Source organism: Carassius auratus, chromosome 19, assembly GCF_003368295.1.
Source record: "Carassius auratus strain Wakin chromosome 19, ASM336829v1, whole genome shotgun sequence".
NCBI classification, from domain to species: Eukaryota; Metazoa; Chordata; class Actinopteri; order Cypriniformes; family Cyprinidae; genus Carassius; species Carassius auratus.
This window is the reverse complement of record NC_039261.1, coordinates 23,569,893-23,587,127: the sequence shown is the minus strand read 5'-3', so window position 1 is coordinate 23,587,127 and position 17,235 is coordinate 23,569,893. Positions and strand designations below refer to the sequence as shown.

The 17,235-nt window shown below is 34.9% G+C and overlaps 1 protein-coding gene across 1 annotated transcript; it reads right to left on the bottom strand.

Moving 5' to 3' along the window:
* Window positions 1–545: 545 nt before the first annotated feature.
* LOC113120218 (carcinoembryonic antigen-related cell adhesion molecule 5-like) lies at window positions 546–6,663 on the bottom strand. Its single transcript, XM_026290152.1, has 6 exons — window positions 6,627–6,663; window positions 6,235–6,288; window positions 5,475–5,759; window positions 4,648–4,929; window positions 2,569–2,838; window positions 546–805 (listed from the first exon to the last, which is right to left on the bottom strand). Exons 1-6 carry the CDS (start codon window positions 6,661–6,663, stop codon window positions 759–761), a joined length of 975 nt encoding a protein of 324 aa, XP_026145937.1. The 3' UTR covers window positions 546–758.
* Window positions 6,664–17,235: the final 10,572 nt, after the last annotated feature.

Sequence of the window (17,235 nt, the reverse complement as noted above, 5' to 3'; positions counted from 1 at the left end):
ATATTAGCGAACGATGAAGCCTATGTTTTGTTAAGTTAACATTATAACGTAAAATGATTTTCACACAAATGAAAAGACAGAGACGTGTATTACATATTTGTGTTTGTACTTTAGTTTAACTGTAAAACCAGCATTTCAGGAAAGTGATCAGTCAAGGAAACAATGAAGGAAGGAAGGTCACACACTACCCCCCCCCTTTACTTTAATTAATTACTTTACTATTTGACACCATATTTTACATTTAAAATAAAGAACATCAACAGTTTAATGAAAGTTAACAATTTCCCATTTATTAAATTATAATTAATCAATCATTCATCAGTTACATGTTTATATGCAAAACTTACAATTACAAAAATTTGACATGGAAGATGCAAAGATTTTGCATGTTTATTTTTGTTTAAATTAATTAATTTAGTACTTTGGAATTTTGCACTTAAAATGGAATTCAGGCAAAATAAACAAAACAAAACGTGTATTTCCTGAATTTTCAATATATGTTCTGTATTAAAGGTTTAAAGTAATCGTTTTTTAATTGTGTAATAAAATGTATTTAATGACTGTGTGCTTTATTAGTATATTTGAATTATCAAACAGGACTTTCTGTAGAAGTAACCCGTTTTAATATTTCAAAATTGATTCATCCTCATATGGTGTTACACACAATCATTAGCTTCTAAAAATAGAATGAAGACTTGAGACTTGACTTGGATTTGAACCTCAGGGACTTCTGAACATGTCTGCTTCACACTGACAGATCATCCCAAGCAGAAGTCTGTCAAATTCTGAAACTCTGGCCAAGTACCTGCACATAATGTATATGACATCAGATAGTTTGTACTGTACTTTCCTGTTTTAGCATGCTGATGTCACACATAGATTTTCTGTTTTTCTTTTTTTTACAAAAGCCACAGAGCCTGATACCACAGGTTCAGAAGCTGTATATAAGCAATCTGCCCTCAAAGAAAGCAGAACATTCCTCAAACTTCTAGTCAGTAAAAGGAGCTGAGACAGACCTACCTCAGAGTAAAGCAGAAGAACAGATTCAACTTTTAAAAGAACTTGTAAGCCATGAAGACATTTTTGAATAATAACAAATATACAAACAAACAGCAGCTGCTCAGAGATATTAAAGATGTTCACCCACAAATGAAAATTCTGCCTGATTTCTTAATGAGGACTGAGGCTTTAAAGCTCTTCAGATGATGAAAATGCAAGTTCAGTTTGTAAGAAATAAATGACTTATGCACTATATTCAATATTTTTTTTTTTTTAAGTTTGGGAGTCCCTGCATTACAAATAAATAAGACATAACTTCATATTGTGCATTTTAATGTGTTTGAAAGACAAAACACAAAAATTAAAAGACGATAAGGAAGAATATGCTGAACCAATGAATTATGAAAAAATTATATTGCTATTGTGTGAATATGTAAATATGTAATGAATAAAAAAACTACTTTTGGTAAAAAATAAATTATCAATTTGAATTGAGAATTTGGGAAAAAAATAAACATTCTTATTGGTTCTTATTGGAACCTATCTATAATAGTGTACAGCAGTGGTTTTCAGCCTGTGGGTGATGGTATTGCAGCTGGGCTGTAAATTACTATTAAAATAAATAATAATATTGTTAATATATGTAAAAATGTCTAAGTCATAACATAATAACAATTTCATATATATATTCTTAAAAATAAATATTAAACTGTAACTATGCTTCCACTAATCGAGCTCGCTGATTGGTTTAAGAATAAACTGCCAATTTATCTTAGATATTTTTTCTGCTTTTAAACATGCATAAATGGCTGCCAGCAGGGTCGCTGAAAAGAACAAATTAAGATATTTCTGAGTGACAAAGAATGTAGTTTATGAGGCCAGAAGGTTTTTTATTTTTGGTTATTTATTTTCTTACATGTTACCCATTTAGCCAAGTTTGTTTCATGGCTGTTGTGTTCAGATTATTTCACACAACGCAAATAAAAATGGTCAGGACTAGGGTTTGATCGTTTTCTCAGTTCTGTATTTCCCTTGTGTTTTTTTTTTTTTTCTTCAACGCAGCAGATGCATGCAGCGCAGATGCTCATTGGTTTCTCTCTCTATATATCTATATCTCAGTTTGCGTTTGTCACTCAAGTCTGACTCTAGTCTTGCTTTGTCCAGTGCTCCAGTTCTCTGCCGATTTTGACTGTTCGTCTCAACACTGCTCTGCATGTTCCCTCGGACTGCTTGCTCCACTGACTGTGTACCTGCTGCCGAGCTCTGGATCTGGATTTCCCATTTTGCTGAGTGGTGCCAGCCCGAGTTATTTTCTAGCTTCAATCTAGCTTCTGAGTTCTAAGTTATTAACACAACAATAGCGGGGTCAGTAATTTTTTTTTTTTGCAGTGGGACGCAAAAACATATGTGATTGGTTGTTTGGGCCAGAGTTGAAAAAGGGAACCACTGGTGTACACAGTATTTATGTGTATTAGCATTTACTCAGACTGCTGTAATAGTAGTACTACATAAACAATGTGAAACTTCTGTTTGTATTCAAAGCATCAGGATGTCAGGTCTCTGACTTACCCAGAACAGACACCACAGCAACATGTGAGGAAACGTAGCGATTGGTCTTTGCATTGTAGGCCACACAGCTATAGTTTCCACTGTGTTTTTCCTCTAAACTGGTGAGAGTAATGTTGGCTGTGGTCTTCTGAGGCATCTCTGTCCCATTAAACATCCACTGGAGCTGAGCAGGAGGGTCAGACTGGGCTGAGCATGCAAGGGTTAAATTAGAGCCTTTCTTGAGAAATGAACCAGTTGGAGTTTGTGTCATGATGACATTTTCTGGGCCATCTAGACAGACATAGGAGAAAGAGACAATGTCAGGCGAAGGTTTATTAAAATGCTTGCAGTGCAGCTGTGGATTTTTTTAATGACTAGTCTTTTTTAAGACTAGTCTTTAAACCTCCCAATTCATTTTAAAGGCTTAACAAGAAATAACCAATTTTCACTAGAAGTACATTAAATGTTACACCATTTCACATCCCCAATATATCAATATTTTTTAAATGGTATGTTTAAATGAGGAGGATGTGCTTATAGTTTCAATTCAGGCCAATGATTCTTATTTCAACTGTTTTTTAGAAAACAATGATAGTCTAAGACTCAAGAGATTGGTTCAGTGAATTTACTTCATGATCAAACCATGCACTTGCAGATGCTTTCAGGAAGGTTCGATCTGTTAAGAATGTAAATGGATACATGCACAAACAAACCCTATTTTAACACATTCATCCTCTTCCTGCAGTTCACAGGCTCATTTACAACCATACTTTATCTAAACTCAGCCTGCATTTTTTCATGCACCTGCAACAGAACCTGTCTGAATTAGAAAGTCTCTTCTGATCTCTGCTGTCATGTGTGCTCTCTAGTGCACACCATCTGCAGAGATTTCAACTTACATGCACTAGTTACTGTTTGCCGATGACTGGTACCTGCTGTAGCATTGCTCAAAACATGCAGTGTTGGTAAATTTACTCCTTAACTGCAAGTACTGTACTTGCATGCACAGAATTGCGTAAATTTATGTTTGAAGACATGTAAGTAGTTTTTTCAAGGTAAAATCATCAAGGTAAAGTCATTATGAAACACAATTCCACCATTTATGGAAATCCATGATTTTCACTGGAATAGTTCAGGCAAAACTGAAAGTTTTGGCATTATTGTTACATGCCTCCTATTTTGTGTACCTTTTATTTTTGTTTTAAAGACTTTAAGTTACTCCTTTCATGACATGAAGTGACATTCAGCCAGGTGTATGGTGCCCCATACTCAGAATTCGTGCTCTGCATTTAACCCATCCAAAGTGCACACACACACAGCAGTGAACACACACACACACACTGTGAACACACACCCGGAGCAGTGGGCAGCCATTTATGCTGCGGTGCCCGGGGAGCAGTTTGGGGTTCGGTGCCTTGTTCACCTCAGTCGTGGTATTGCCGGCCTGAGACTCGAACTCACAACCCTAGGGTTAGGAGTCAAACTCTCTAACCACTAGGCCACGACTTCCCGACTTGTCTGGTGTGTTCTTGTAATCAGTTGGTAGTGTTTCTGTTAATTATCCTGCCGTTGTTCCCAGGTGTTTCTTGTTTCCATATTAACCATCTGTCTGTGTTATTCCTTGAACTTGGTCAGTCGTTGTTGCTTGTAACTTTGGTTTCTGTTCTGTGTTCCTGCTTGTGCACCTGGTTTTGGTTTTGTGTTTTTGAACTTTTTTGGATCCTCGTTGCATGCTCTTTATTTTTGTCTTGCTTCACTTAGTAAATCTTTACACTACTGAACCACTATATGCTTGTGTTTCAAGCCTGCCTGTGTGTTATAGTTATAGCTATTTACATTATATATTTTCAACATGATAAAAGTTATTTCTGATTACATACAATAACTAAAGGAACAGACCGAATTTAATATAACATGGTCACTATTAACTTTCACTGCAAGGAAAGAACTGCATAAACATAAAACATTTCATCATGTGGATATGAATCAATATGATGCTGAGTGAATAATGAAAATTTTTAGGTGAACAGTTTGAAGGTAAACAGTGTTCATGTATTCATGTCTCACACTAAGCATGTTTGGGTGTGATCAGGTACGTACAGCTCACAGTGAGATTGAAGGGAGCGCTCGTCCCTGACTCCAGTGCATTCTTTGCAATGCAGAAGATGGGTCCTCGCAGATCTGTACGGCGAACTTCAGCGATAGTTAGCTCATTGCCGACTGCATTTAGTTTTATATGTGTGCCATCCACCACCAAAGGGACTGAACCGTTCAGCCACTGGTAAGTAAAGGAGCCTTTGGCAGAGCAGGAAAGAACCACGGTGCTGTTGAACTCTACAGGTTCAGGTAGATTGGATGAAATCTTGACATCAGTTATGGGTTCTGGAGAAAAAAAGAAGCGAACCATGGATTGGGTTCATTCAGAAACATCTTTGCTCCATTCAACAACCTCTGGATAACCAAACCTGAGATTTGACAACATAGATTACATCATGAAAGTCTCCTAGACAGATCTAAAATATATTTATACCTTTGAACTACAGTCACTGAATGAATGTCTTTAACATGAAGCATATTGCAATATGTTTAAAGCAATTCACAAAATGAGTCATCACTATTAATCCATTTGGGTTGATTTACATAATTCGTCATTCTCTAACACCAAATGCAAACTCCATATCATCCTAAATTAACCCACTGTTTGGCTGTAAGATTAACTGTTTTTAATAATAATAAAAAAAGTATTCACTGCACTTTCTGCACTTTTTTTTGGTATTCAGCCAATGCTTTTAACCAATTTGTGCAGGATTGGAACCTTTAAGCTTTCATTCATCTTCAGACCTTCAATCACTAGGCTTCTCCAACATGGTGTCTAGTCTGTAACTATACAGTATACCTGAAGATTACACTTTATAGTCAATACTTACCAAGAACCTCAAGAACAATCTGTCCAGACAGTAACTTTCCTTTGTTAGTGACTATATTGAGAATATATTCCCCTTCATCCTCCTTCACCAGCGGCCCGAGCTGAAGCTCACATGTTGCTTTATTGTAGATGACTCGGCTGGTGTATTTCTTCTCAATGTCATTGGTGTTTGAGGATGGGACACTTGTAATTATCCTTTCAATATTTGCAGATTTGTTGAAATTCCACGTTACGGTTAGAAAATCCTGTGTTGAGGTGATTGTTGTCTTGAAGGTCACATTTTTACCTGGTTTAATGAGGTAAGGAGAAATTTAGGTAAAACAGCCCTGCTAAGTTCTTAGAAAAGTATCTAGTATTTTATGAAGAGCTTCATACATTTGGTACACATTACTTTTGATTTAATGAACAGAAGGTTGGAGCAACCTTCTATTGAAAGTACTCAGATAGCTTACTATTCTGGCACCTTAAATACATGCGAGTACACAACAAGTAAACACACGACTTTGTAATGCCACACTGACTTTGATTAGGTAACATTAAAAAAAAAAAAAAATTAAATAATAAATAATTTATTTAATAATATCTGCTTTTAAATTATATTTTTAATAAAATGGTGCCAAAACTTCCAAATTACTGGCAATTCTTTTTTTTCAATATCTCCAGAATTACAGAACTTAAACATTTTCAACTTTAAAAATTATTTAATAAATATATACAAATTTTGGATAACCATGGATAAACCATACTGAACAGCGGCTCACCGATAACGCCTTTCGTTTTTTCCCTGAGAAGCAGATCACCCTCAGAACAGCATCCTATAAGAGAAACGATTTTCAGTCAGACTTGATTTTAGTCAAAATCCAGGATAAAGATAAAACCACACATTAGCCTACACATTATATTCTGGTGTAGGCTACTGTTTAAAGCCTTAAAAGCACTATAATTAGATTTAGATCCAGAATTTTAGTTTTAGAAATTAAAATTTAAAAATTCTGAATGTGCTGGACAACATATTTGTCCTTGATTTTTGTTTTTAACTTACCAAGAGCAGCCAAAATGATCAAATGCAGCTTAAAGTTACAGAAATCCAAACCAAGAGATGAATGCCAGACAGGAACAGTGTGACTTCTCTGTAAGAACCCACCCCTTCAACCTGTGCTCTTCTGATGCCATTCAGTAAAATAAAACATGATCCACTTTCACCAATAGATGGAGGCAAACACAAGCTCCAGAACAGAGAGATAGCGCAGACCTTCAGTCTCACTCAAGACCACAGCAGTGTAATGATTATGAACACATTTGCAGGGCAAGAAATGCAAGAAATGCCTCCGACACAAACTTAGGAGAAAACACAACAGACCTGAAAGTCATGTGACAGCTTGCAAGTTCTGAGGGCGGTGTGAGAAACAGACTGACATTTATGTAATTATTTATAGATAATCAGCTTTAATGTTAATAACATGAAAATAATTAAACTTGCATACAGCTTGAAATTCCATAACCACAGTACACACATACATATATGACATTTTATATTCTCACAACTATTATAGTGCACTGAGTGAGTCTAACTTTTGCATTGAGTGCAAATGTCATGCTGTTGTGTTTGACCCTGGTTGTTTTGATAAAATATAAAAGACTGTACATACAGCCTCAAATACTGTATTTGAGGCTCAAGAATGAGAGGAGGTGATATCTCCAGAATATACAAACACTCACACTGCTGTTAGTCTTCACATCAGAGCCATTCCATCTGAAGGGCAGATCAAGGGTTAATACAGTACTATCATTACCGTCATTATGACAAAGTCTCTGTGTCTGTTTTCATTATGGGAAGACGAGGAGGCACCAAAGTGCTCTCATATGATAGCCCATGAAGATACTGTCAGCCAGCACTGATAAAAAAAAGAAAAAAAAGAAAGAAAAACGTCAAATGGAAAAATATGTTTAGATAAAATGTAATTAAGAAAATGATGTGAACACTTCATATGTTCATATTTGAAAAATATACTAAATATCAGTTCTAAACAGATGACAATCATGCATCATTACTACTGCTCATACTAAAGGATTAATTCAACTTAAGTGACATTCAAATGTTTAATTTAGTCTTGAAACGTTGATTTTGAAAATCATGTCAACATATTGTAATCAAGGTTTTAAAATGTTTAACCAAATATAATCTAGCATGATTATTAGTTTATAAAAAATACATTCTCAAGACCCATAATGATAACAACCATAACACAGTTTTATGAATCTTTGATACAGAAGAATGATATAGTTAAAATCTCAGAATGATCTTTCCAGCTCATGAACGATAAAACATTTACAGCTGAGTTTAACTGAAATAAATAAATGTTATATATATATATAAAATTTACCAACATCAGACCTGATCATAACTACCAAAATTTATACATTTACAAAAATTTTATCATTTAAATGCAAGCTTGTCTACATAATACAATAAATTCACTATAATTGCTATATAATTAAGATTATTATGTTACTACATTTATAATTATTTTCCATATATTAAATAAGCAGGATGCATTTTTACTGTAGCAACAACATTAATTTTGATACATCATTATTTTTTGTGGAGTGTCAGGTTTAAAAAAAAAAAAAACTACAACATTCAGACAAATTCTGAAAAAAAGTACTTAAGGTAAAATAGAGTTATGAATGGAAATAAGGGTCAAATGTTACAATTCCAATACAATTTTAACAAAATGTATGCTGTTTGCATTAACACACACACAGACACACACGCGCGCACACACAAAAACATCCCTAAACGATGCACAATGGTTAAATCCTTACCACTGAGCAATAACGAAAGTGTATTTACTTCATCAAGCAGCACTACAAACAGAGCTACTCAAGGCTGCAGGAGATGCCGTAGGCTGTTTAGGTTCCCATTCATACACACACACTACCTACAGACACAAAATAAACACAAGTTACCGTTACAATATAAAGCTTATGAATGACACTAGCTTAGCTTTTGTGCTTCATAAATAATCATCAAGAATGGTTACAGAAAAAAAAACACAGTGCACAAGTGCACAACCTTAGTCATTAAAGGAAAGCTTCAAACAATAATGGACACAAGAGCAATCTATGACCATATACACTGAAAATAAATGAAGCTGTCTCATTCTAATGGGGGCTTACATTAGTCCCTCATAAAACATTGATTTAACCTCTCAACCATGGCCAAACAAATCGAAATCTGTCTAGCATGTGGGCTTATTAAATGTCAGACCATACTTACCAATATGGGATTTTCCTGTCACACTTTTGACCACTCCGAGATCTACATCTGTACGGAAAACATTGTTACTGGCATACAGCTCTGATTACTGTGATCTACAATACAAAACTGTACCAAACCAAACTTTCAGTACTGTGTGAAGTGTTCTGCTTCTCATTACGCCTGCAGAGATGAAGGCTGTTTGCATGGCAGCAATGGCAGACCGAGGCCTGTGAGAAACGGTTTTGTGGGTAGCGGTGGAGGAAGTTACCATTTTGTGCTACAGATTTAAAAGCATAAGCTACTGGTTACACATTGAGATTATAAAATGCCAAAGCTGCAAGAAGGGTGTAACTGTGTATTGCTACTTTTTGTGTTAAATAAACTCAACTCAACGCCACTCTACTTAAATGGTATGCAAATTTGGAACCATATTTGTCAGCCATTATTAATGATTTTTATTTATTTGTTTAATAACTATTGCGGTAACCCAATGCTCTTTAAGAGAGACAGCTCTAGATAGGAAAAAAGTGTTATCTCTATATATTTGCTGTAATCCAGTGCTAATTCAGAGATACAGCTCACAGCTGACAAAAGTTGTAACTGTTTAAGTGTGCTATTTCTTCAAGAGTGCTTTTCTGTAATACAGTCCCACCTCTATTATATAATATAAAAATTTATTAAAAAAAAGTAAAAAACATATATATTGTATAATATATTATAATTTAGTAATGCATAAATTATTTAATATTTTGCAGTTAAGTTTATTTTTTTAATCCATTCAATATTTTCATGTAATTATGAAATTAGTTGTCAGCCAACATTAGTGATTTTTATATTTTGATAACCTTTGCCATAATCTCATGCCAATTTACAGATTATGACAAAAGATTTAACCCTTTAAGAGCAATATTTCTTAAAAATTGGGCAAGTAAATAAATAAATAAACAATACACTTTTATCCATGCTGCATACTATACAGTATGCTTAAATTCACTTTTATACTTTTTAATTGATAGTTCATTATTTATTTATTCACTAGTATTTTTAGTGTCATATACCTGTTCTAATATTAACTATTTATCAATTTCCTCACTATTAATTCGGCATGAAATTCATTTGCTGTGCATGTATGAAACCTTCATTGCAAGCCTTCGAGGATGAGCAAACAGACACTAGACGTCTCTTTCAACATATATCCTAAAATCAGAAGTCTATCTCATCTGCCTTGACTCACCATTGATTATTTCATTTATTTTTTTATTTTTATTTCATAAACATCAGTTCATGACCTGCTCCCCAACATCTCCTCCTTTATGTACCATATTACTAATCTTACAATATAGGTCATACAGGTGACTGTAGTGAGGTTCAGTTTTGTTCAGTTTCCTGTGACACACAGAAGTGCAGAACAGTTTGGAGTTGTACAACACAAACAACACATACGATCTAAAGACGAAACACAAGTGTACTGTCATTAGGGCATGAGTCACAACTGCGCTGGGAAATATTACGCAATGGTCTTGAGAACTGTTGACTAGATTCAAACAAATGACTAGATTATACCTGCCATTTACATGACTGAGCATTTGCTGTTGAGTACATGTATTCACGACTACGCTGTTTCACAAACAGTATTTATTTCTTCAGAATTCAAAATTCTGAAGATCAAGACTTTGATAATTCCACATTCTCCACGAATCACTGTCATTCCACAAGATGCTTTCCAAAGAAAACCACTTTGCATATTTGATGCATGATAGTTATTTTGTTTTGGCTGTTTTATTGCATGGTGGTCAACTTTTTTTCTTTTTTTTTCAATTAAAAGAATGTGCTATATTTTAGTTCATTTTAATATTTTATGTTTTAAAGGGATTTTATAGTGATAAATTATGTGTATGCCTTATATAAATAACTATTAACCATTTTTTTTTTTAGCCTAGACCTAAAAAGGAAATTTCAAACTTAAACTGTTGTAATTATAAAAAAATAAAAAAATAAATAAAAAATAAAAAAAATAAAGCTTTCAGTAAGATTTTGTTTGGGTGCAGTTCCAAATGTTTGAACTATGAAATTCACTTCCCAGTTGTATCCAGTAGGCATTCTTGACTGTTTTTTTTTTCAGGGCCATTTAACCTTTTTGAATCATGCCCATGATTTTGTGTTTGTGTTTATGTGTTCACATAGCAAGAACCAAAACCATTACCAAGTTTCGTACTATTCAAATGAACTAAAAAAAACTAAACAAAAAAACAAAACTAAACTTTGTTAGTTCAAAAACACAAAGAGTAAAACTACACATAAAAGCCAAAGTATAGCTTCCACTGAAGAGCAGCACTTAAACTACATCATGTGCGGAAGGAACACACACAACAGGCCCATGGGGAGTCTTGTTTACTGAGCTAATGGGTTAAAGAGTAAAGCAGAGATCAATAATTGGGAGTATGCTTTCAGTCCTGAGAGTAGAGCCGTGTACTTCTCTGTCCATTGAAACAGGCACATACTCTACACATATATTTTAAGAAACAGAAAGAAATATATCAGAAGCAGTGTGGTTTAAGGTGCATTTTTCCCACAAACTGACACAATACCGGAAACTCTAGTATGCTGTGCATACATGACGTGTGCAATGCATCAACATGCAATTGTCTATGTACACACACCGTTTCTGTGCTGTAGGGTGTCTTGTTTAGTTTATTGCTAGTGTAAGAGAGCTGCATGTCCTCTACTGTTGCATTCCTCAGTAATTACCTCTAGCGTGTCCCGTCCTGCTGCCGCCTGTGCAACACACCAATCATCTCATGGAAAAGATGCTCTAGTCACATTAAGCTTTTAGACTGCATCTACTTCTATCACTTTGGGCCGGATATAACTGTGGGGTTAATTAAATTTGTCTTAAAAGCAGACATTGGTCACACAACAACGACCGCGGATATACCAACCCCCTCAAATACCCACCTATAAAAAACTGGAAATTATATTTAGCTTAAAGGGCACCAGACTGTTTGATGTTTTATAGTGTGACATTCAATTAAGCACATCTTCACCCCTTATTCTCGCTGATAATTATCAGCCTTTACAATTATTAGTAGTAGTATTAAAGCAAGCATATATTTAAATGTAGTAACATACTATAAATGTTTATACTATTGTATACTATTTTACAATTACATTTATTTAGCATTATAGCAAAGAGTGTAGGTATATTTTACAAATATAATGCTCTAGAGGGTATGACGTCACTTTCCCGCTGGAACACACCCTAAGCCGGACTGAGTGGGTAAAGAGCCTGCTGCATGACTGGATAAAACAAAGCATAATCAGTTTAGGTGGTTAAACTCAATATAATGTTCCTTATGTCCTACCAGAGATCCAGATATTGATATGTAGCCAAGAATCCTGACATGTATTTGTGCCCGATTTCAATGCCAGGTAAATACATGGAGCAAATTTGCATGTGAACGCATTTTGTAAATACAAAATAGATTGGTCTAAATCTGTGTGATCACTTATAACAATGTTATATCATCCAGCCCAAAAACTTATGTAGTATTAAAAAATATACAGTTACGTAGAATATAAGATGGTGAATATTAAATCGGCGAGTTGTCAATATGATATACAATGAATAGTGTATGATTTTTCCTCAAAATTCGACATATCAACATAAACTGCAAATCAGTGTTTCGCTGCCTGGAGTCCACATCTTGTGTGTATATTGATGGCTCATAAGCTCTTCAAGATTTAAAAACTACAAAATGATCTACAGTGGTGGCCACAATTGTTAGAACACCTGACAGATCTAAAAACACTGACCATTTTTTGCTTCCAAAACATGATTTAACTTCATAGTGTTCATGAAACATGGTTGCTCTGAGCACAACAGAGGTATATTTGTAGCAATATCCAAAAATACATTGTATGGGTCAAAATTGATTTTTCTTTTATGCCAAAAAGCATTAGGATAGTGAGTAAAGATCATGTTCCATGAAGTTATTTAGTAATATGCATTGCTAAGAACTTCATTTAGACAAATTTAAAGGTTATTTTCTCAATATTTAAATTTTTTGCACCCTCACATTCCAGACTTTTAAATAGTTGAATCTCGGCCAAATACTGTCTGATCCTAACAAACCATACATTAATGGAAAGAAAGAAAAAAAATGTTTTTGTGGTCCAAGGTCACAAATATGCAAAATTTGGCCACCACTGTGTATTATACTATATATAATGGTTTTCATTTCCTTTATTCAAAATGTCATTTATGTTTTGGTCGTATTTTTGCGGCTTCATGAGATTCATTCCAACAGCAGTCTGTGGTGCGGTTCTGGCTTTGACCACATAAAGAGAGGTGGTTTGAATATTTGCAGGGATTTCAGATGAAAAGTTTTTCTTGACAACATTGTCAGTTGGTATTTGATTGTGTCCCACCCGAGGGAAGTCCTGCCAGATCTGATTATAAACTTCAGGTGCTTTGGGATGTATGTCGGTTCTGCAGATCAACTACGCCTAATTAAGCAGCTGAAAGTGTCTCTTTTCAAATCACGATGCTGTGGTGTTTTAGAGCGTTCATTATCATGATGAGTGTCCACACTTGAGTTCACCGCAGTCTCTCTGTTTGAATAGAGGCTTCAGAGCAACACAAGAGGCACATAATCACTAGGCTTATGAATAGTTTTTGAGAGATGATTATTTGGCACGATCCATCAAGCTAAAACCCAAGACTTGATTTTTGGATGTTTCCGAGGAATGCATTTTCAAAACATTCTCAAAAAAATAAAGACTGAATTCAGAACAGACGCCATGTTATTATAATGAAAAAGTGAAAGCTGTGGATTTATTGGATTTGAGTTTTTTTACTTAATTTTTGAAATAAAATAATAGTGGTTCTAATATATTGGTTCTTTGTTATATTGTTTTCTTATGCAAAATTCAACGTTAACACCAGACTTCAAACCCTACAAGTGAAATCTCAAAATAAGTCATGCTGAATTTTTAGGAAGAGTTAACTATTACAATTTATGGAATAAAGGAGGGATGAACAATTTCCAGTAAATCTGCTGACTTGCTTGATCCAGTAATCTTTTAGATCATTACACAATGACTAGCCTAACAATGAGTCAGCTTCCTATTAGAAGTCAAATTGACAGTAAATTGAGCTGTTCATGACATCAGTTTGTAGGCAAATCCTGAATGCATCTGTTCCCTCACAAGAACAGTGTTGGATTTATTAGTAAAACAAGGTCTGTGTTTAATATTAAAAACAAACTGCTATCAAGTTGCTAAACAAGGACTACAACTACCATAAGAGTTTCAGTTTACATGCTTAACAAATCTAAAAACCACTGTAGTCCTAATACAGCAAATGTTTTCAAAGCACACAACTGTTTACAAAATTCAAGTTTGAGGATTGAATGTGTGTAATTTAGGTTGTAATGAGAAAGTATCTAAGTCATTTTAACCACAGACCTTGTTTCACTCATAAATCTTAAGTCACCAGACATTCCTGAGGGAATCCATATCTCCAAAATGTTAGTTCACTTCCAGATCCCACATGGAAATGTTTTTTTTTTTTTTAGTTTGTTTGTTAAATGAGAAAAATATATTTCCATGATATACTGTAAACTGTCAGTGAAGCTCAATGGAAATATTTTTGAAACTGAAAATATATTTAGTTGTATTTAGCAATGTATTTTACATGATTTATCGCTCCAGTCCGCTCTGCTAGCTAAAAGATAGCTGTGAAAGTGAACACGAGCATCTCTATGTGTCTCTGTGTTCTCGATGGGAAGTTAGTGCATGTTCAAACAAATTGTGCCATATATCATACACTGAACAAACGCCTACAATACTCGTACAAACCCGCCTAAAGTTTTAAAAGCTGAAAATGAAGCGAGCAAATCTGAAATGATCTCAGATTTGTTATTTCTAACACAATACAGGCCTATTATTTCCCAGCTGATGCATCTAATTATTTACTGTTTTTACTGTTTAACAGAACAGTTACTATAACAGTTAAAAAACATATTGAAAATATAAAAAAATAGAAGCATTTTCTGTACATTATCATAGGTTTGGAGAGTTGTACACACATTTAAAGTTTATCTGTCCTTAAAGTGACAGTTCAACCAAAAATGAAGAAATGGCCTATATAAAGGTTTCTGCAGGTCTTAAAGATCTTAATTCGCCCTTCACAAATAAGACTCTAAAGGTCTTAAATTCATAAAGTCATGCTATTAAATGTTGCATTAACTGTACAAAAAAAAAAAAAAAGAATGTTTGATGCATCTTGTTTTCCAGTGCAAATATCCTAAAATTCAAATTTAGTTTTAATCAGAAAATTCCAACAGTTTAAACTTATTATTTATTGACTTATCATGCATTTATTAGATGCTTAAGTCAGAATGAAACTAATCCAGTTATTTGCTAAGAAAACAAACTCTTGGCATCCAGCAAAGGTAATGACAGACTTTGGGACTTGCACAAGCAAGTTGGTGAAATGTTTCGACAGTGGAATTCAAAAAACACACAACATCACTGTCATGCACCTCCTCCTTTCTGTCTCTCTCACACACACACATGCGAAGGAGCCACTACCTGTACATCTAAAATACTGGTTTCACACAGCAGACAAACAGGTTTGTAACTTAATAGAAGAAAACGTCCTCCCCTAAAAGCTTGACTGAGAGGAGGCAGAGAGACCGATATGGCAGAGACACAATGAGAGCGTGGCTGGGGAGGGGAGCTATTGTGTCAAGCCCAGGACAAGAGAGGGGCGAGAAGATAAAACCTGAAAGACTTCATTCTGAGGCCTCGGGCTGTTTACTGAACCGTGAGCCGGGATAGTAAAATACGATGACCGCACACAAACACACCCAGACCATGCACATAAACAACACACCGTACAATCAGGCCTGGGACAATTTGAATGGCTGGGTCTGGGCCAAATGAGCAGATTACAATATAAAGGACCTAACTGAGAGCTTTTGTCATAGCAGGTTGTCACCTTCCTGACCGTATCACAGAATGAGATTTGTGTTTTATTTTATTGGATCAGTGAATGCCTCTGAACACATTCAAACGCAGGCAACACCCATGACAAGAATGTACCATGGTAACCATATAGAGTATACCAAAACACTAGGTAATACAGTTTAAAAAAAAAAAAGAAAAGAAAAAAAAAGGAAAAGACTGGAAATTATTTGATGTATACTCTTATAAAAGGCCTATTTGTTTTATTTAGAAACAGTTGGCGTAGGTGTAGTAATTTATAGTTAATTTCAATTTATTAAATCTTTACAAATAAACAAGAAAAACATTGCATTAAATGTCTAATTTAAAAGTAGAAATCCTGAAATAGGATTTTCTTGTAAAATGTACTCCAATAATCGTATAGTATCATATTATGTGCATTATATGAAAAAAAATGTTTTATTTTCACCCGTGACAAACATGAACATTTAGGGTGCTTTCACACTAGCACTTTTGGTGCGCACCCGGGGTCGATTGACGTCAGAATTCGATTCGTTTGGATGATGTGAACGCTGTCTTCCGTACTCGTATGCGCACCCGCGAAACGTACCCGAGTCCGCTTAAAAACGGTGGTCTGGGGTACACTTCATGTGAACTCTGGTACGGTTCGCTACTCATATGAACGCAATCGTACCAAATCCCGGAAGTGAACCGCTTTTAATGTTTGTGTGTGTTTCACTCACTTTCCTGATGAGCGTGACTGATGCGCTGCAAGCAGAGAGCTTTACATCTCATTTATGTTCGCCTTCAACGTTCTTTAGAGCATTTTCAGTAACGTTACATCTGTTATGTACCGAAGCTTTATAAACAAAACGAACAGTTCAAAAACGTAATACATAAAGGTGCAGAGAGTAATGATATGCATTTGCCGCCTTTTCCTACGCTGTCGTTACCAAGCAACGGGGTAAACAGCTGCTGGATTGATGACGCAAGCGAACCGCGGTTCGGACTCAAATATTATAATATGAACACAGTCCAGCGGGGGCAGGGGGAGGGGGGAGCAACCGAAGTTATTTACTTTTTACTTGCACTAAAATTATCACTTAGTGCAATGGCAGGTGATGGCAAGTAACACGTTAAATAAACATTACATTTCGAAGTAAAATGAGTATTTTCTTGTTTTGTTTGCCAATTTTTTTTTTACATTTTTAAATTATAATTATTTTTTTGCCGATTTTTTTTATGACATTTTTATGGCAAACACCTTATTATAGATAGCTATCTATCTATAATAATTTAGCCTAAACTGTGGCTACCATGGTATGTTCTCACTATTCAGAATAAAAAAGAAACCTACTGTATAAACATACTCATTCAGGCCTTGGATTAGATTTCTGAGGAGATGATAAATTGTGCTTTATGGCCAGTGCATACTTTGGTTTAGCGCACACATTCATGCATCAGTCAGGGAGTGTTGGAGAAACACCAAAGCCTCAACAGAACAGCAGGCGTGGCACTCGCAATTCACAAC

What these genes read in the sequence shown, in the direction of transcription:
- LOC113120218 (XM_026290152.1), bottom strand. Translation starts at nt 6,663, where the DNA reads ATGTTTTATTTTACTGAATGGCATCAGAAGAGCACAG. An exon ending in ATGGCATCAGAAGAGCACAG is followed by an intron (nt 6,289 to 6,626) that starts GTTGAAGGGGTG and finishes TTTCTCTTATAG; the next exon opens with GATGCTGTTCTGAGGGTGAT. An exon ending in TGCTGTGGTGTCTGTTCTGG is followed by an intron (nt 806 to 2,568) that starts GTAAGTCAGAGA and finishes CATTATGTGCAG; the next exon opens with GTACTTGGCCAGAGTTTCAG.